Here is a 20,098-nt window from a genome sequence, read left to right as displayed (position 1 = left end):
TAAGCAGGTACACCTGAAACCTGTCACACTGACATCAGAGAACTGGCAGAGGACACGAACCAGAAGCTCAAAGAAAAACAAAATGGAGTGGCAAATAATCACAGGTGCGTGCATGCTCAGGGCCGCCCCGCGCCTGACTGTCATCATCGTGCCTGTCCCGCCTGCACCTCATCTGTGATACCCGTACTGTGAAAATCACTCTCCAGCACAGCCTTGGGACCATCAGTGCCCTGGCCACCCGCAGCCTGGTACCACAGTTGTGCCACAGGCGCCCAGGGTTGTCCAGAGGCTGACTAGTGAGGCCGCCTGCTCCAGCTCTGCCACACGCAGGTGAGTGACTTGGCCTCCTGAGCCTGGGGCTCCCTACCTGAACAGCAGGCTGCACCGGACCTGCCATGCCAGCACAGGCCGCAGCCCAGCATGCAGCAGGGACTCCACAGAGGGCCGCGCTGCAGTCTGCAGTTCCCGCCCTCCACTCAGTGCCCTCCGTCTTCCTTCTCAGCAGAAGATATCTTTGATGGCTCAGTCCTCTAATTGCCCCTCTGGGTGCCTTCCCTGACCACACACTAGGAGCTCAGAGTGGACTGCACTTAGGGTCTGGGCACGGGCTGTGGGCGGAAGGTCTCGCAGGAGGTCTCACTTGCCCTGGGTGGCACTGGCATTCCTCTGCTCCTGGGTCCTCCAGGCCCTCCCCTACCTCTGCGACTGCTGCTCCTGGCTCTCTCCCTGGCCCCCCAGCCCTTCTGCCCAGCCTTGGCCTCCTCCCTAGGGTCCCCAACTGTCACTTTGATGCCAAGGACCCCAAGCTCACAGCCCTGTTGCTCTCTCTCTCCCTCGTTGGCTCCTGGGCACTGCAAAGGCATAATTTCCAGGAGCTGCTCCTCCTGCCCCTGACCCCAAGAGTGAGGGGAGGTGGTTCCAGCGCCATCCCGGTGCCCCTGCCAACGTCCCCATCCAGAGTCAACTAATCCTCTGGGAAGCCCTGAGGACCATCCTCAACCCCACTGGCCTCTCCCCTCAGCCCAAAAGGAGCCTATCGACACTGGCAGTCCTCCGTAGAATGAAGCAGGACAGGCATTGGAGTCAGTCCAACCTGAGTTCAAATCACAGGGTAGCCAAGTTTGGGGTGGGTGAGTCCAGCAGGTGCCTGCTGGGCTCGGAACCTGTTGCTCATCTGTGAAGTGCAGCACGATCGCCCCAGTCTGAAAGCAGTGCTGGGGGCGACACAGGCTCCCTAGTCTCTAACACCGGCCCCTGGGCGCACCCTGCCAGGAGAGCTGGTCACAGGTGACATCAAACCCCGTTAGATAAAGTCGCACGCGCCCACCCTGTCGCCAACTCAGGGCCCATCCGGCGCCCGGGAGAGAGCCCACGGCGTCGGAGGGCCCCCGCGGGGTTTCCGAGGAAAGGCCTGCCCTGCCGCGGCAGCTTTCCGGCCATTGTCCCCGCCACCCGCCCCGCCCCTGGCCACCTACCCCGCGGCGGGCGGCGGGCTCTGCCGGTGCTGGCGCCGCCGGTACAGCCCCGACGCGGCCAGCGCACCCAGCCGGGCTGCCATGGCGCGGGGCCGCCTGGAGGTCGCGGGCGCGGCCGCCTGGTGCAGGGGCCGTGGGACCACCTCGCAGGGGAGGCGCAGTCGCCTCGGGCCAGACACCGCGACGGGACGGGCGTGTGGGCGCCTCCCCCGCGCTGGTCTCGAGCTCACGTTACGCGCTGGGATCTCCAAAGGGCAGCGGAGTCAACTCCAAATAGAAAGGATATTGTTCGCGCGGCGGGGGCAGCTCCTGAAAGCTGAGGCTGTCAGGGCTGGGTCCCGCTGGGAGGGGACTGGTCTGGAAAGGCCCCGGGCAGCGCTGAGGTGAGGTCCACAGTGGCGGCAGGACACCCAGGAGGTCACCGGCTGCAACCTGCCAGGAGGAAAGCCTGTGCCCCTGGACGCGCTGAGGAGGGCAGGGTCAGCTGAGGAGGACAGCGAGGACCTGGAGCCTTTAGGAGCGCTGCCAACAGTAAAGAAACCGATGACCGGAGCCACAAAGACCCACATTCTGCTTTGCTCTGGTCAAACACCATCCTGGGGCACCCAGACCAGGCAGACCAATCCTCTGGATCTGGCCAACGAATGGCCAAGGACCCCAAGAGAGACCCATATCTTAGAGAAAAGGCAATCCTCCAGCTTCCAGGGGAGGAGACACAGAGGCATCCAGTGGAAACCACCAGGAAGGCACCGTGCCCCATGCATTTTTACCCAGAGAGATGGGCAAGGCTACTTGTGGTCCAAGCATGAACACCCACAGTTGGCATCCCAACGGTGGCCAAGGTGGCCCTGGTCAGCAACGCAATAAAGATCCAGCGCACTCATGGAATCTTTAACTCTGATTCCATTTCCCTGAATATCCTTTCTAGAAAGTCAGAAAGCTTGAGGAATATCTTCTTCTGCCTTCCCAAAGCAAGAGCTGGCAGCCTTCACTAAAGACAGCAGGGCACGGGTCCTCCCGAACTGGGGTGGGAGAAAGCCTTGGAGGGGCTCGCTGGCTCTCAGATACCAGGCCCACATGCCATCACCGAGGAGCACACTCACCCAGAAGTCCCAGCAGGAGGAGGTACTCATTAAGCACCCTGGGAGTCAGAGGCAACAAGCACTGGGTACAATAGAATTTGTAAGTGCAGCCCAATTCCAAAGTTGCACAACACTGATCAATTCAACAAATAGTTTTTTAAAGGTGGCCCCGGGGGCTAAAGGGCATAGAGAGGCTGAGCCTAGAGGAGCCAAAATAAACAAGGAATACCTCTGAATCTGATGTAGATAGCTGGATGCTTACGAAAGCTTATGCAGAAAATGTTCTTACAGCAGCCACAAGTCAATGGCATAGCGCCTGAGCCCCTCTCACCACCCCCGACTCAGCCCCTCCCACGTGGAAAACCTCAACACTAGAATCCAGGACTCTCGTGCAGAGCCACTGTTTTATGTAAGGAGGAAACATTTATTTAGGGCTCCAAGGGTCACCTGTAGAGCTGAAAAGGAGGCTACAGCCACAGTGTTTTGTACAACATAATTTGTAAATGAAGTTGAAGCACAAGTTTACCAAGTACTAATCAATTCAACAAATATTTACTATAAAAGCGGACATCGGAGGCTAGAAATTGAGAGAGGCTTAGAGCCTGTTTGAGCCCAAATCCCAAATCTCTACACAACCTTACCACCCATTCTCCGCCTGCCCTGCTGCAGGAATGGGATTGGGAGCCACAGATACTATACACTGAACCTAGCACTCTGTACAAAGTATTATACACCATGGCCAAATGGGATTCAGGTCCGTGCTCTGGCTCTAGACATTTGCAAAAACACTGAGAGTGATGTCAGCAAAAAATGGTGGAGTAAGGACCTCCAGAAGTTCATCCCTCCACAAAAGCAATGAAAAAACCTAGCAAAAATTATCGGAATCTACTCTTTCAGAACTCTGCAAATCCACCAAAGGTTTGCACTAACCCTAGGAACACTTGGTCAGGAAAAACAGATGCATCTTGGCAAAAACAGTGAGGTTTGTGTTGTTTCAACTCATCCTAGTCCCTTATTCCTGCTCCCTAGTCCCTTATTCCTGCTTCCTAACTCCATGGCTGCCTTGAAAAATGATAGCCCACATTCCCAGTAAGGAAGTAGCACAATGGAATATTACGAACAACTGTATGCCAATCAATTAAATAACCTAGCTGAAATGGAGAAATTCCTAGAAGGACACTACCAAAAGAGACTCAAAAAGCAATAGAAAATCCAAATGTATCAGTCTGTTTTCATACTGCTATTAAGAACTGCATGAAACTCAGTAATGTAGAAAGGAAAGAGGTTTAATTGACTAACCATTTAACAGGGCTGGGGAGGACTCGGGAAACTTACAGTCATGGCAGAAGGCAAAGGGGAATCGAGGCACCTTCTTCACAGGTGGCAGGAAGAAATGCAAACGAAGGGGAAAGAGCCCCTTATAAAACCAGCAGATCTCGTGAGAACTCACTCACTGTCATGAGAACAGCATGAGGGAAACACCCCCATTATTCAATTACCTCCACCTGGTGTCTCCTTTGACACATAGGGATTATGGGGATTACAATTCAAGATGAGATTTGGGTGGGGACACAAAGCCTCACTGTGTCATCAAATAAAGCCAGTAACATGTAAAGAGACTGAGCTAGTAACCAAAAAACTTCCACAAAATAAAGCCAGAGCCACCTGGCTTCACTGGTGAATTATATCAAAGGTTTAACTATAACTAATACCAAACCTTCAAACAAACAAACAAAACCCCAGTGTGGTGGCACATACCTGTAATCCCAGCTACTCAGGAGGCTGAGGCAGGAGAATCACTTGAACCCTGAAGACAGAGGTTGCAGTGAGCTGAGATCACACCACTGCACTCCAGCCTGGGTGACAGAGTGAGATCTTGTCTCAAAAGGAGAAAAAAAAAAAAAACCTTCACAAAATCTTTCAAAAAAATAAAAGAAAGACTAGGAGGGAACATTTCTCAACTCACTCTGTAAGTATTTCCTTGATATCAAAATAAAGCATGAAGGTCACATAGATGCAAAAGTCCTCAATAAAATACTATAAACTAAATCTAACACTATAAAGTATTATACACCATGACCAAATGGGATTTATCCCAGCAATATAGGGTTGCTTTCACATCCAAAAATCAATGTAATATACCATATGAACAGAATAAAGGGAGAACACTCTATGACCATCTCAATAGATGCAGAAAACGCATTTGGCAAAATCCAACATCCTTTCATAATAAAAACACCCAACAAACTAGGAATAGAAGGGAACTTCTTCAACTCAAAAAGGGGCATTCAAAAAACCCATAGCTAACATCATACTTAGTGGTGAGAAAATGAATGCTTTCCTCCTAAGGTCAGGGGATTTCCAATCTTGCCATTTGTTTTCAGCATTGCACTGGAGATTCTATCAAGGACAGTTAGACAAGAAAAAGAAAGAAAAGACATCTAGTTTAAGAAGGAAGAGTAAAACTATTTTTATTTGCATATTACATACTCATATATAGAAAACTCTTTTTTTTTTTTTTTTTTTTTATGAGACAGAATCTCGTTTCGTCGCCAGTCGCCAGGCGCCAGGCTGAAGTGCAGTGGTGCGATCTTGGCTCACTACAACCTCCGCCTCCCAGGTTCAATCAATTCTCCTGCCTCAGCCTCCCAAGTAGCTGGGACTACAGGCATGCGCCATCACGCCCAGCTAATTTTTATATTTTTAATACAGACGGGGTTTCACCATGTTGGTCAGGAGGGTGTCGATCCCTTGACCTCATGATCTGCCTGCTTCAGCCTAAAGTATCCCTCCTCAAAAAAAGAAATCCTATTTACAGCTAAGAAATGAGTTCAGTAAGTCTGCATGGTATAAGATCAGTAGACAAGAATCACTAGCAATGAGAAATCTGAATATGAAACAAAACAACCCCATTTGGGACAGCATCGAAAAGAATAAAATACTTAGGAGTAAGTTTAACAAAATAAGTGCAAGCCTTCTTATTCACTGAAAACTATAAAACACTATTGAAAGGAATTAAAGAAGACCTAAATAATGATAAAGATAAACTGGGCCAGGCATGGTGGCTCACACCAGTAGTCCCAGCACTTTGGGAGGCCAAGGCAGGGAGATCACAAAGTCAGGAAATTGAGACCGTCTTGGCTAACATAGTGAAGCCTCATCTCTACTAAAAATACAAAAAATTACCCAGGTGTGGTGGCACGCACCTGTAGTCCCAGCTACTTGGGAACCTGAGGCAGGAGAATTGCCTAAACCCTAGAGGTGGAGGTTGCAGTGAGCCAAGATTGTGCCACTGCACTCTAGCCTGGGTGACAGAGTGAGACTCTGTCTCGGAAAAAAAAAAAAAAAAAAAGATATCCCATGTTCATGAATTGGAAAACTTAATATTGTTAAGATGGGAATACAACACTACATCAAATTGACCTATAGATTGAATGCAATCTCCATTAAAATTCCTGCCTTTGAAGAAATAGACAAGGCATTCTTAAAATTTGTATGAAAATGCAAGTGACACAGAATAATCAAAACAACTTTTAAAAAAAATAAAGAGGCCAGGCACAGTGACTTGTACCTGTAATCCTAGCACTTTGGGAGGCCAAGGTGAGTGGATCACTTGAGGTCAGGAGTTTGAGACCAGCCTGGCCAACATGGCAAAATCTCATCTCTGCTAAAAATACAACAATTAGCCAGGTGTGGTGCCACATGCCTGGCTAATTATTGAGGTCAGGAGTTCCAGACCAACCTAGCCAACATGGCGAAACCCCATCTCTACTAAAAATTCCAAAAAAAATAGCCAGGCATGGTGGCACATGCCTGTAGTCCCAGCTACTCAGAAGACTGAGGCAGGAGAACTGCTTGAACCCAGGAGACATAGGTTTCGGTGAGCTGAGATCACACTACTGCACTCCAGCGTGGATGACAGAGTAAGACTCTCAAAAAAAAAAGGAAAAAAAAGAGGACTCATGCTTTCCAATTTCAAAACTTACTTAAAAATTACTATTTACTTTCTAAAACTTACAAGTGTCACACTGGTATAAGGATAGACATATACACCAATAGAACAGAAGCAAGAGTCCAGAAATAGACTGGGTGCAATGGCTCGTGTCTATAATTCCAGCACTTTGGGAGGCTGAGGCAAGCAGAGCTCAGGAGTTCAAGACCAGCCTGGGCAACATAGAAAAATCTCATCTCTACAAAAAATACAAAAAGTAGCCAGGTATGGTGGTGCATAACTGTGGTCCCAGCTACTTGGGAGGCTCAGGTAGGGGGGTCACCTGAGCCCAGGGGGGTCAAGGCTGCCAAGATCTTGCCACTGCACTCCAGCCTGGGTGAAAGAGTGAAACCCTGTCTCAAAAGAGTCCAAAAATAATCCCATATATCTGTGGCCAACTGATTTTTGACAAAAATGCCAAGATCATTCAATGGGGGAGAGAATAGTCTTTTCAACAAATGATGCTAGGACAATTGGATAGCCACATGCAAACGATTGAGTTAAAACCCTTACCTACGCCATATTAAAAAATTGACTCACAATAGATCAAAAACCTAAATGTTAGAGCTAAAAGTATAAAACTCTTAGAAGAAAACAGAAGTTTTCACCTCATGAGCTAGGATTAGGCAATAGTTTCCTAAATATGACAACAAAAACTCAAGGCAACTAAGGAAATAAACTGGATTTCATTAAAATTTAAAACTCTTGTGTATCAAATGACACAATCAAGAAAGTGAAAAGACGATCAACAGAAAAGGAAAAATATTTGCAAATTCGCCAGGTGCAGTGGCTCACACTTGTAATCCCAGCACTTTGGGAGGCTGAGGCAGGTGGATTACCTGAGGTCAGGAGTTCAGAATCAGCCTGGCCAACATGGCGAAACCCCATCTCTACTAAAAATACAAAAAAAAAAAAAAAATAGCCAGGAGTGATGGCGCATGCCTGTAATCCCAGCTACTGGGGAGGCTTGAACCCAGGAAGCGGAGGTTGCAGTGAGCTGAGATTGCACCACTGCATTCCAGCCTGGGCATCAGAGCAAGACTTGTCTTAAAAAAAAAAAAATGTGCAAATCATATGTCTGAGAAGTGTCTTGTATCCAAATAAACAAGGAACTCTTACAATTCAACAATAAAAAGACAACCCAATTTAAAAGTGGGCAAAGGGTTTGAATGGACATTTCTCCAAAGAGGATTTACAAGTGGCCAACAGACACATGAAAACATACTCAACATTATCAGTCATTAAGAAAATGGAAATCAAAACCACATATGATACCACTTCATACCCACTAAAGCAGACAACAAGCATTAGCAAGGATGTTGGGAAATTGGAACTGTCATAAATCCCTGGTATAAAATTTAGTAAATGTAAAATTGTTCAATTACTTGGAAAACAGCTTGGCAATTCCTTAAAAAGTTTAACATAGAGTTACCATATGTTACCCCAAGGTAAATAGAGGTATGTACCCTCAGCCCAGCAGGCAGAGGCAGAGATGCCACAAACAGGCTGTCCTCCAGAGCCAGCTCCCCCACCAGACTTCTTGCTGGGAGGCTGAAGACAGCTCCATGAGTTTCCTGGGTATTCCTCCAAGGACACAGGTGAGGACACGGTTTTATGTTCATACGTGCATCCAGCCATGTCATCTCAGCAAGACATATGCATTCACCCACGGAGGTATCTTACTAGGGTAGTCATCCTGCTAAGTCATCTAAGTAAATATGTACCTTCAGAAAGGTACAAGCTACACCTAAACAGAACAAGGAGGATAGTGACAGTGCCTTTCCTGTCCCCTTCCCCACCTGGAAATGAAGACCTACAGGAGGGTTAAGCCTGCCCGAAGCACAGCACAGATAGGGACAGAGAGAAGGATGATGCCCTGCATGTGGAAAGCCCAGGGTCCTCTCCACATGGGCTGCCTGGGCCATCCCTTGCCAGCCCACAAGCGCTGAATGTTAACTCTTCAGGAATTCTGTAAAGCGTTAACGGCATGTTGGTGGCTCAAAATGAGCCCAGGTCAGGGAACTCACACCTCGGGACTAGACACCCTGCAGATCGGTCCTTCCATCCCTATTACACCACTGGCCGGCTAGAGGGGGCCAGTCAGCACCAGAAGTAGAAGAAAAAGAAAGGAGGTGAGGGGCCATGGCAGGGCCCACCTGGCCCAGTCTGAGGCTCAGGGCTCAGTGGTGCCACATCACTTGTTACCCACTTCACACTTTGCCTAAGCCCCTGACACCACTGCAGCCTCATGGCTGTGCTGAGGGCTCTGGCTGCACTCAGCTGCTCCTTGGCTGACTCCTTCTGCCTAGGGGACCACTGGGCACATGCTTCACCCAGAGGAGGAGGGGTAAATTGGCAGATATGAGGACAGGGATCTAGCAACCTGCTCTGCCCTGTACTAAATGTGGGCTCAGCACACAATCAGGCATACGCAGCCTCACACGTGACCGCCACGTGGTGGGTGGGACTCCACTTTATCCAGCCAAGCCACTGAGCTCACGCAGCCATGGGCGTCAACTTCCCAGGCTCCATTTCCAGGAGTGCCAGGGACAGCTGGGTCCCTAGGTAGGTGGCCTTAATATCCTCCTTGTAGAACAATGGTGATCCCGGAGAGCCTTTCAGCTATGACAGCTGTGACAGTCAAAGATCTTGTGGTTGTAAGTTCCAAAGTCCCTGGGTGGCCACTGAGGCCGAGCCCCCTCTCTTCCCAGGGCACGCTGCACCATGTTCCAGCTGCCTTCAACCCCCCGCCCAGCTTGGGCTTCAGCCCCTCATGCCAGGTGCCTCCCACAGCTCCCCCTCAGACTTGCCACACTCTTCAAGCTCTCCACAGCCACACCAAGCGTGCTGTCCACCCCCACCCACCACCACAAAAGGGGCATCCTCCCGAGCCCCGCCCTCTCAGATCCTGAGAAGCCTGAGTCAGCCTCCTCTCCTCCAGCCCTTCAGTCACCCAGGAGGGGCCTCCCTGGTGGCCACCTCCTGTCTCCTTCCCCATCGCCTTCCCAGCAGCCCTTTCTCCACACAGCACCCATGGGTTCATCTGCAGAGAGCATGGCCACGCATGCCACTCCAGGTCACTTTGGTGGCTCCCCACTGCCCTCCCTCTGCTCTTGCCTGCTGAGGTCCTGGGGACAGCTGGCAGGGAGAGCCCCTGAAGGTATGTGAGCACAGGGAGTGTTTCCCAAAAGCACCCTGGCTCTGGGCAGCATGGGCGATGCCAAGAGAACCAGGATCCAGGCACAAGGAACTGTCTGGGATCACACAGGGACAGTGGACGTGGAGGACACTAACATGAAACAGTGGAGATGAAACGCCACAGCTTCTGGGACAGGAAAACTTGCACACTCCAAAGGCCAGGTCAGATGTCTGTTCCTCCCAGCCTGGCCTGCCCAGTCCCTGCGTGTGGAGGGCAGGAAGGCGATGGGGCAGCAAAGCCACCTTTGAAGGAGCCAGTGCATTACACTCACAGATCGTGTCAAACAAACACTCCAGGAGAAGGGAACTGCGGGGAGCCACCCAAACTGCATCAAGGGAGGCTCTCGGGAGTGGAACTGTGGCTGTTTCTTTCTCTTTATGTTTCTGTTATCTTTTATGTTTCCAGGTTTCTCCTTATTCTCTAAGACCAGCAGTATTACCTGGATACCTACACAGTGTCCACCAAAGGCTGACTGTCATCCCTGCGTCATTTGAGAACAAGAGTTTCTCGGGCCCTTGGAGCTCACAGCAGTGAGGGCAGGCTGGCCCCTGCTTGCCACCACCTGCCTTCCCAGAGGCTCCTGTCGGGCTCACCTGACTGCCTCGGTCTCCAGGGATGCCCCAAGGGACTCAGGGCAAGAGGACCCCTGCCAGGGGACAGTGACGCCTTGGGGCCTCCCATTCCAGCACCACCCCCTTGGTGGTTCTGTCCTCCTCACCATCCCTCCTGCGCCTGAAAGAACCACCTCTCACCCACCTCCGTCCACCTCAACGCTGCTTCTGGGGCTACTCCTGACCCTGTCTCTGTCTCTCCCCCATATCTTTTCCTAGAAAACTGAGGGTGAGAACCAGGCAGCTGGCAGGGACGCTCTGAGGAAAATGGGAGGCAACCCCCCTTCCCAGAACTCTATGGGGTGACCACAGGCAGTCAGTGGGTCAGCAGATGCCACTCTCAGGGGGATGAGTCCCTCCATCTCACTGCAGAGGGGCCTGGGCCAAGGCTTAGGAGTAATTCCAAGTCAGGGGAGCTGACTGGGAAGGAAGGCTTGGGGAGAAGAAAAGGAAGTGCCTCTGAAGGGCAGGGCTTACAAAGTGACAAGTTACAGGCTATTTTTTGTTCCTGGGTCTGCCTTGAAACCCCAGGCCACAGTCTTAATGGCGATCAGAGACAGCTCCCCTGTGGGCCTGGGGTCACCTTGCATGTGGTGGGATTTGGGGCCACAACCTTGGACACACTCTCCAAGCCCCTTTACCCAGCAAAGACACAAGTCACTCTCTGAGTTGGGGCCTCCCAGAGCCCCAGGTCTTGGGATCCTGAAGAAGAGCATCCCACTGCCAGGACTTGGCTGGGGGCCCCCAGTGCCTCAGGGACTGCTCCTCTCAGCCAGCCCTGAGTCATTCACTTGTACCCAGCTAGGTTCCAGAAAGGGCTCCAGGGACAAACACTGGCTGGACACTGGTGGACCTGTGACTAGCCTCCTGAGTGGCTCAGCCTCTGTGGCCTCTGCTGACCTCATCTGTGCAATGGCAACAAGGGGCCTGAGAACAGATGGTGGGCCAGGCCCAGGGGAGCACCCTGCCCCCCAGCCCACCCCTGCACAGCTGGTGCTTGGGCGCAGCTCTGGCCACGTCCCCACACACCCTTCATCATTGTAAACATTTTTACCACCCTAGGTTTACAGAGGAGGAAACGGAAGGCTTCAGAGATGACACTCACCGGGGTTGGGGATGGCACAGCGGGGGCTCGGGGAAGCCTGGGGAGGCGCACAGCCGCGGAACTCTTTGCCCGTGGTTGATGTTCGACCTTGGGCAAGGCCCCCTCCCGCAGCCCGGGGCGTGGGTTGTGAGCAGATAGCTGTCCCATCTTGCGGGGGTGGCAGGCGGGTGGGCAGGAGCTCCACCTGCCGCTGCGGGCGCCTGCTCAGAGGAAGAGGCGCGGGGGCTGGGGGACCCCTGCCCCGACCGGAGCTGCTGCCCCAGGAGTTGCGGGAATCCGACGCTCCAGGGCGGAGCGGGAACGGTGATGCCGCGGGGCTGCGGGAGGGCGAGCGGCGCCTCGGCCAGGAGTCCCACAGTCCCACCTGCCCGGCCCGGGGACGCGGGTGGGGGCCGTTACCTTCCCGTCATGGTGGCAGCGACGCCGAGCCCGGGGTCGCCGCGGGTCTCCCTCTACCGCCGCAGCCGCCAGCCGAGCGCCCGCCCGCCAGCCCGGGCCCCGGAGCAGGGAGACGCCCAAAAAAGGCCAAGAGCCGCTCCGCCCGCGAGAGGGGTGGGCGGGGGTGGCGGGGTGGGGCCCGCGGGGCGGGAGGAGTGGAAGGTCAAGGCTGAGGGAGGTGGGCTCGTTGGAGTGGTGGGGTGGGAGATTCGGGGCGTAGAGGTGGCAGTGGGGGTGGCAGGTGGGGGTGGCGGTGGGTGGGGTCGGAGGGGGGGCCAGAGGTGGGGATGGAGGTGTGGTTGGAGGGGTGAGAGTGAGGTGGGGGTGGGATTCGGGGTAAAAGTCGGGGTAAAGTCGGGGCCCAGCCACCCGCACAGCCCCCAACTCCGGGGACACCGAGCGCGGCCAACGGCGGGCGCGGGTCAAGTCCTTCCCACCCGGGCTCCACTCGCCACCTCCCGGATTCCGGGCATAGTTTTCCTTTTAAAGGGAGTGAAGTTATAATCAACGCGAACAGGCACCCCCACCCCCACAGTCCCGCCGGGACGCCCCGTTCAGCGCCCACTCGGCCGCCCCGACTGCAAACGCTTGCGGGAGAGGGTCGGCGTCGTGGGGGACGCTGAGATCACCTCCCTGCCGGGCTTTCCGAGCCCCGAGTTCCCACCGCGGACCTGGGCACTGACTCCCTCCCGAGGCACCCGGGACCCCCGAGTCCACGCAGTTCCGTCCCCAGGGAGGCCAAAGTCGAGCGGGGTCCCTTTTCAGTCGCAAGGCTCCTTTCCCCGAGAAATTCCCATTTCATCCCTCTATGGGGGCCATCGCCCTAGCTCGGCGAAAGATACTTCTTAAGCGACAAAACCAAATGCCCAGCTCCCATGTTTCCGGGGGAACCAGGCACGCCTCTGTATAAAAAAGCGCAACTGACGAGCTACCTTTACAGGCGTTAAGATGAAGGGGTGATACAAACTATTTAGGGAATCTCTTCGGAAGAAATTTTTAAACACACAAAACAAAACAAAAATCCCTAGCCCTGCCTAAAGACAGATGTTTCTAGCTGGGCAGCGGCGTGCAGCTCATCTTTGGAAGCAGCCCAGATGTCACACTGAGGGTTGGAAGCTGGGCGGCCTGATGTGCAAACGTGGTGCTACTCCAGTCTTGGCAGCAGAGAAAGATGATCTACAAACGAGGCTGCGAAGCAGCAACCCACAAATAAACTGAGGGTGCCGTTCAGAAAGGTGAGTTGATAATATCCTGCAGTTCCGGCTGCAGAGATAAGCTGGGAAAAGACACCTGTTCCTAAGTAGCTGGTATTGTGGAGTGAGTTTGCAGTTATTACTTTTTCTTTCTTTCTTTCTTTTTTGAGATGGAGTTTCGCTCTTGTTGCCCAGGCTGGAGTTCAGAGGTGCGACCTCAGCTCACTGCAACCTCCGCCTCCCATGTTCAAGCAATTCTCCTGCCTCAGCCTCCCAAGTAGCTGGGATTACAGGCATGCACCACCACGCCCAGCTAATTTTGCAATTTTAATAGAGACGGGTTTCACCATGTTGCTCAGGCTGGTCTAGAACTCTTGACCTCAGGTTATCTGCCTGCCTCCAGTTGTTACTTCTTGTTGCAAGTGTGTCTCAGCTGATTCTGCTTAACTGTAATTTGATGGTTGATTAAGCATAAGTATGGGTGATTTCTTGGCTCATCTGCCCATAAAGAAAGGCTTTCCACTATTACAGAGGCGTAGGCATGTTGGGGCCGTGCACCAGAAATCTGCTGCTGGACTGTTAATTGAATATTGGGGTCCTGTAGGAACCAAAGACGATGAAAAGTAGAGAGCATTACACCAGAGGCCCCTGCTCTCCAAGAGGAGACTTCATTCCTGCCTTTTAGCCCCAAAGCCTCCCTGCATATGCTAGCTGAGCACACATGGATCTGTTTGCCAAACCAGGACCCTGCCTCATCCCAGCGTGCCTCATCCCTGGGCCAGGGCAAGCTCAGTGACAGCTGGTAGGGGCTGTGGGCATGGCTCAGCCCCGCTAGAGATGCAGAGGAGATGCAGTGCAGCCAGGAGGGCAGAGTCACAGGAAAGAGCTGGCAATCATACGTTCACATACTCATCCACTTTTTCATTCAAGAGTATTTATGCTGCATGGGCACTGGAAGCACTGCGGGGAGCAGGAAGACATGGGCCTAGCTCTCATGGAGTTTAGCTGGGGGTGAAGGATGGACAGTGAACAAATAAATAAAAAATGTACACTAGATTTTAGACAGGGGTAAGTGCCACAAAGGAAAGGACAGTGGTGGTGGCTGCTTTAGAGTGAAGAGTGAGGGAAAGCTTCTGAGCAGGTGATGTTCGAGCTAAGCCGGAATGAGGGAAAGAGCCTGCAACCATCTGCAAGAAAAGCCTTCCAGCAGAAGAACAGCAAGTGCAACAGCCCTGAGGTGGCATGAGCTTGGGGTATGCAAGGTCAGAAAGAAGCCCAGGGGGTCTGGAAAACAGGGAGGTGGCAGGTGGAGGGGCATGGGAATAAAGGAGAGGGCCCGGGGCAGAGCAGAGGGCCACAGCAAAAGTGGGGTTCCACCCTTAGATAGAGAGTGCAAAGCAAAAATGGACACAACACTCCAGCATCAGCATGGGTGAATCTCAGAAATACTGTCTGAATGAAAAAAGAGCAGCTTCTCCATCTATAGCAAGTTCTAGATTAGGCAACATTTGTCTGTGGTAGAAGAATAGAAGAATTCACAATGGTGACTGCTTCAGGCTGGTCCGTTGCACCCCAGACTGCCCTGGGGCAGCAGGACAGGGCTTGGCTAGGAAGGAACGTGAGGGAGCTTCTGGGGTAATGTGCAATGTTTTAGTAGGAGTTTGGATTACACAAGTGTATATGCCTTTATTAAAGCTCATGGAATGGGCCAGGTGCGGTGGCTCACACCTGTAATCCCAGCACTGTGGGAGGCTGAGGCAGGCCAATCACGAAGTCAGGAGATCGAGACCATCCTAATACGGTGAAACTCTGTCTCTACTAAAATACAAAAAATTAGCCAGGCATGGTGGCAGGTGTCTGTAGTCCCAGGTACTCAGGAGGCTAAGGCAGGGGAATCACTTGAACTGGAAAGCAGAGGTTGCAGTGAGCCAAAGATTGCGCCACTGCACTACAGCCTGGGCGACAGAGTGAGGCTCCATCCCGAAAAAATTTTTTAAATCATGGAATATATGGTCAGGATTCGCACATTTCATTGTATGTAAATTTTGCTTCAAAAGAAAAATACTGTAAACAGTACTGAACTCTAGTTAATGATGTACACGATGAAGTATTTAGGTAGAAAGGTACTGATGTCTACAGCTTTCTTTGAAAACGTTGTTTAAATCAAGACAAGCCTGTGGTGGATCCCTGAAGTCCCAGTCAGTCTCTAGATATGGGGAGGCTGAGGAGGGAGGATCGCTTGAGGCCAGGAATTCTCAAGACCAGCCTGGGCAGCATTGCAACACTCTGCCTCTAGAAACTGAACTCAAGATGCGGAGGTGGGTAAAGGGATGGATAGAGAGGTGGTACAGTGAGTACCACAGTATCAACGGGAGAATCTAGGTGGTGGGCATCTGGGTTTTCGACTTCGATGAGTGCTTGAACTTTTTCACAGCAAAAGGAGGAAGTGTCCCTGGCTTCTGTGTGGCCGCTGTGTGAGGGACAGAGTGGCCAAAGGGACAGTCTGATTAGAGACTGTGGTGAGCATCAGGAGGGACTGATGCCTCAGGCCATGCGACAGTAGGGACCACGAGAAGGCGTCAAGTACAGGGTCTATTTTGCAACCAACAGGATTTGCTGGGGATCTGGATGTGTGGGCGTGGCTGGCGTGGGTGTGGACGTGGCCGGCGTGGGTGTGGTGATTGTGGGGCAGATGTGTGTGTGGCAGGTGTGAGTGTACAGGCATGGGAATCAAGAGGACTTGCAGGTGGCCTTGCTTTCCTGGATGTTGGTGGCAGTGGGACGGTCTGGGCAGGTCAGCGAGGGGTGACATTGCACTGGGCCCTCCCCAAGCATCCCAGGGGAGATGGTGGGTGGGGCAGTGCGAACCTGGAGCAGGGAAGAGAGGTCCATTCTCTGGTGTAGATGCAGAAGGCTTGGGGCAAACGGAATTTCAACTCTAGGGCTCCATGGAGACCCAGAGGTGTCTGTGCTAGTCGGGAGCCCTACAAGAGGTGGGACTGGCAGGAAGAGAGGAGGAGAGCAGGAGGGTATGAGGTGTCACAGAAGCTCCGAGGGAAAGCGCTCCCGGGAGGAGGCACACCACTGTCCCGTGTGCACACAGCTGCATGCAGAGGCCAAAGAGGCACCTGGGTTTGGGTCAAGAGCCAGTCCATGGGACTGAGGGGCCTGAGTCCAACTGCAGAGGGCCAGGCAGGGCCCCCGCGATGCCTCCCCCAGGAGCACCCCTCCCTGGGGTCTGTGCAGACGGCGGTCTCCAGAGTGCTGCACGCAGTGGCCCTGAGGGAAGAAAGCTCTGAAGGCGGACAGAGAAGGGGCAGCAGTTGGAAGTGGGGAGGGGAAGGGAAGGGAAGGTGAGGATGCAGTGTCCATGCCCAGGTTTTATAGGATGGCATCACTGAGGGACCCTCAGAGAGTGGCTTGAATCTTAGTCTTCATTGGGGGACAGATGGGCTCTGAGGCTGAGGCTGGGCCGCAGAGTGAAATAAGAGCTGTCCTAGAAGGTGAAGGAGGTGCAGCATCTCCGAGACATGGACTCTCTGCTCTCTGGGGCTCAGGGCAGGTGGGTACCCCCTTTGCAGGGCAGGTCCCCAAGTTTCTTCACCCCCCTTCTCCCTCCCCTACTCCAGGGTGCGGCTGCCTGAGTACAAGTGCAGGGCCCAGCGCTTGTAAGAGCTGGGAGCCAGGGCAGAGAGAGGGGCTGGTCTTGGGCAGCATGACTAATCAGCAGGAGAAGGCTGACGAGAACCCCAGGTCTCCAAGTGCCTCAAGGAGCCTCTTCCAATATCCAGAGCCACAGCCCTGTCCCCATGTGGCCGCAGGGAATGGAGAAGGCCTTGCAGCACTGAAGGAGTCTCAGGGTCTCCCCTCACAGCCCAGGTCCTGGGGCAGGAGCACAAGTGCTTCCCAGCAGGCTCTGTGAACCCTGCCTGTTTGTTTCAGGATGGCCTGGTGTGATGCGAGGCCACCCACCCGGCCACTCTACAAGGCCCCTGACCCAGATCTGGTCAAGGCCTGTCCCTTTCAGGGAAGTGGAAATGGACAAAACACGAGGCCTGCTGAGAAGCAGCACAAAGCTCGAAGCAGTCCTCCTTCAAGGCCAAAGCTAACTCGGGAAGTGGCTGCGAGAACCGCCCCGGCCCCCTCCCTGCCCCCTCCCCAGCGGGATCAGGGAAGCACCTGCATGCCCAGAGCCCCTCCCGGGCGGCTTCCTGGGCCATAGGAAGAATAGCGAGCAGCACACCGCCCTGGCACCCACAGGCTTCACAATACATGGAAAAATAAATGCCTCTTTTCAAAAATACAAGCATAGGCCGGGCGCTGTGGTTCACGCCTGTAATCCTAGCACTTTGGGAGGCCAAGGTGGGTGTATCACCTGAGGTCAGGAGTTCAAGACCAGCCTGGCCATCATGGTGAAACCCCACCTTAAAAAAAAAAAAAAAAAAAAAGAAAGAAAAAAAGAATACGAGCATAAAAGTCGTATTTTATGGGCGTGGTGGTGCAGGCCTGTGGACCTAGCCGTTCAGGAGGCTGAGTGGGAAGATCACTTGAGCCCAGGATTTCTAGGTGAGTTATGATTGTGTCACTGCACTCCAGCCTAGGCGGCAGAGCAAACTCCTGTCTCTAAAAATAATCATAAGGAATAAAAATAAAAGCATGAGCCTGCCCTCAGCACCGTCAATGGACACAACCTCTGCCCAGCACGAAACGGCCTTGCTTCTCCCTGTGCCGTGCAACAGCTCAGTGAGAGAAGCTGGTGGGTGTTGGCCCACAATTCTCTCAACACTTGCAGAACAAACAAGAGACCAAGGGTTTCTTTCCAGTCTGAGGAGAACACAGAGCCCTTCTTGGAAGTCCGATTTGCTCAGGCGTGGAGACGGACCTCCGAACTTCACAATCTTCCAAAGTTGACCTGGCCTTGGAGTCTGGGAAGAAAAGGCCATCTCACTCTCGCCTTTGCTCAGGGACAGGCTTGATTCAACTCGCGGGCTTGGCCACCACATATTCAGGTACGTCACACGTTTACACCTCAACGTATTACACCCTTAGGTATCCTGCAGAAGCCTCCTGCGCCCAGTGACCTCAGTTTCTCCCCTGTGGGGTCCCACCTCTCCTTGCCTCTCAGGGGATCTCTGCCACATATTGAGATTCACTTTGCTGCTTTTTTCCCACTGCGACCTTCCCACGGGAGCTTGTCCCAGTCTGTCCAGGGGAAAGAGCTGCTGCCCATTCCCAAGCCCAGCCTGTCCAGACGTAACCTCACCTGCAGAAGGCCCAGAGTGCGTCACACTGTCCCCACTGTCCCCACACTGCCTGACTGAGGGAGCTGCTCCACAGCTGTTCCCTGACCCCGAATTAGCAACATTAACATGACCACTCAGGTACAGGGAATGGCAGGGTTGGCGCGGCGATCGGCAAGTGGAAAGGACCTCCCGGGGCCCCGTGCCCATCGCAGGGTCTCTACCTTCTTGGCTGAGATGCCCCTCCGCCTCCTTGGGTGCTTCCTTCCCTGAGTGCTGCCAGCAACTTCTCTGAGGGAAATAGCACCTGCCTGGTCCACTGGACACAGCCACCTGCAAGACTAGGCAGCTGCCAGGAGCGTCCGGCCACCACGGCACCCAGGCACTCCAGCTTCACCTCTCACTGGGCAGGAGGCTTCGCCAGAGGTCCTTAGCTGGAGGCAGAGGCCGGAGGCACCTTGGGTCAGGAGGGGGCGGAAGAAGCTGCGGAAGGAAAGGCGGGCTCCCCAGGGAGGTGCTGCTCAGGGCTCGGAGCCAGGCCCACAGAACAAAAGGAGCAGCGGCTGCACTCTGAATCCACAGCGGCCAGCAGAGGGGCAGCCCCCAAAATGAACACTTCCCGAAGCCCTGAGCACAGGAGCCCCGCCAGGCAGTCTGATGTTCACAGCATCCACAGACAAGGAGCAAATCAAGCCCCACAGTAAACAGAATCCATGCAACTAACTACGTGAATAACCCAAGAACAGCTACTAGGATGCTGTCTTGCCAACTACTATTTTCCCTGAAAAAAGAAAAATCTCAGGATTATTTATATTAAAATAACATAAATGAATTAATTATTTTATAATTTTCTGCTATAAAACCATCATTGTATTAGAAATGCCCAGAAGTAGAAAGAAGAAAAATCACCTCCAAAAAGCGGATGCTGCCATGCTTTGTTCACTTTTAACCATGTGCGTTTATTTTTTGCCTGATTGTGATCATTTTGTGGTTTGCAGTTTCTTTTTCTTTCTTTCCTTCTTTCTTTCTTCTCTTTCTCTTTTTCTTTCTCCTGTCTTCCTTCCTTCCCTCTTTCTTTCTCTTTTCTTTCTCTTTCTTCTTTCCTTCCTTCCTTCCTTTTTCTTCTCTCTTTTTCTCTTTCTTTCTCCTTTCTTCCTTCCTTCTTTTTCTCTTTTCTTCTTTCCTTCCTTCCTTTCTCTCTCTCTTTCTTTTTTTCTTTCTCTTTCTTTCTCTCTCTCTCTTCCTTCCTTCCTTTCGTTCTTTCTCTCTCTCTTTCTCTCTCTTTCTTTTCTTTCTTTCTTTCTACAGTCTTGCTCTGTCACACAGGCTGGTGTGCAGTGGCAGGATCAAAGCTCTCTGCAGCCTTGGTCTCCCAGGCTCAAGCCATCTTCCCACCTTGGCCTCCCAAAGTGCTGGGGTGACAGGTGAGAGCCACTGGGCGGCACCTTGCCTGTGTTTGCCATTTCATATCAGTTTCTTCAGAAATAAATGGCAGCTGTCTGCCCCTGCATCCATATCAGTACACATCAGGGCTGCCCTGGGTCTTGTAGATGAGAGGCACCATCACGGTGTGCTGCACCCCAGGCTCTCCCCGGTCTTGTGCTATCTGGAAGAAGCGGTGCTGGGATTTATGTGCGCTGTGTACATGATTTCTGTGTTCGACTTTTATGAGCACAACTGGTTTGCATTTTCAGTCAAGTTTTACACCCCTCCAGGGTGGGACTGTTTGCTTTTACACAACACGGAGCCCAACAGAGAGCCAGC

At 52.7% G+C, this 20,098-nt stretch overlaps 1 protein-coding gene across 3 annotated transcripts in view; it reads right to left on the bottom strand.

Annotated features, from left to right (window-relative positions):
* The window catches only part of LIMS2 (LIM zinc finger domain containing 2), a 42,101-nt gene extending 23,079 nt beyond the window's left edge, over positions 1 to 19,022 (bottom strand). Inside the window, exon 1 of one of the 3 annotated variants that reach the window (XM_032263960.1) lies at positions 18,559 to 19,022. Coding sequence is in view for 1 of the 3 variants with exons in the window: in XM_032263959.1 (XP_032119850.1) it covers positions 11,863 to 11,873 (11 nt within the window). In the remaining 2 variants the exon portion in view is untranslated. Of the gene's footprint in view, positions 1 to 11,862; positions 12,355 to 18,558 lie in introns of those variants that run through there. The other 2 variants (XM_032263959.1, XM_032263963.1) reach the window with 2 other exon arrangements.
* Between the last annotated feature and the right edge of the window lie 1,076 nt (positions 19,023 to 20,098).

Source organism: Sapajus apella, unplaced genomic scaffold, assembly GCF_009761245.1.
Source record: "Sapajus apella isolate SASKATOON/1434 unplaced genomic scaffold, GSC_monkey_1.0 scaffold140, whole genome shotgun sequence".
NCBI classification, from domain to species: Eukaryota; Metazoa; Chordata; class Mammalia; order Primates; family Cebidae; genus Sapajus; species Sapajus apella.
The sequence above is the reverse complement of the archived record's forward strand: the minus strand, read 5'-3'. Positions and strand labels throughout refer to the sequence as shown.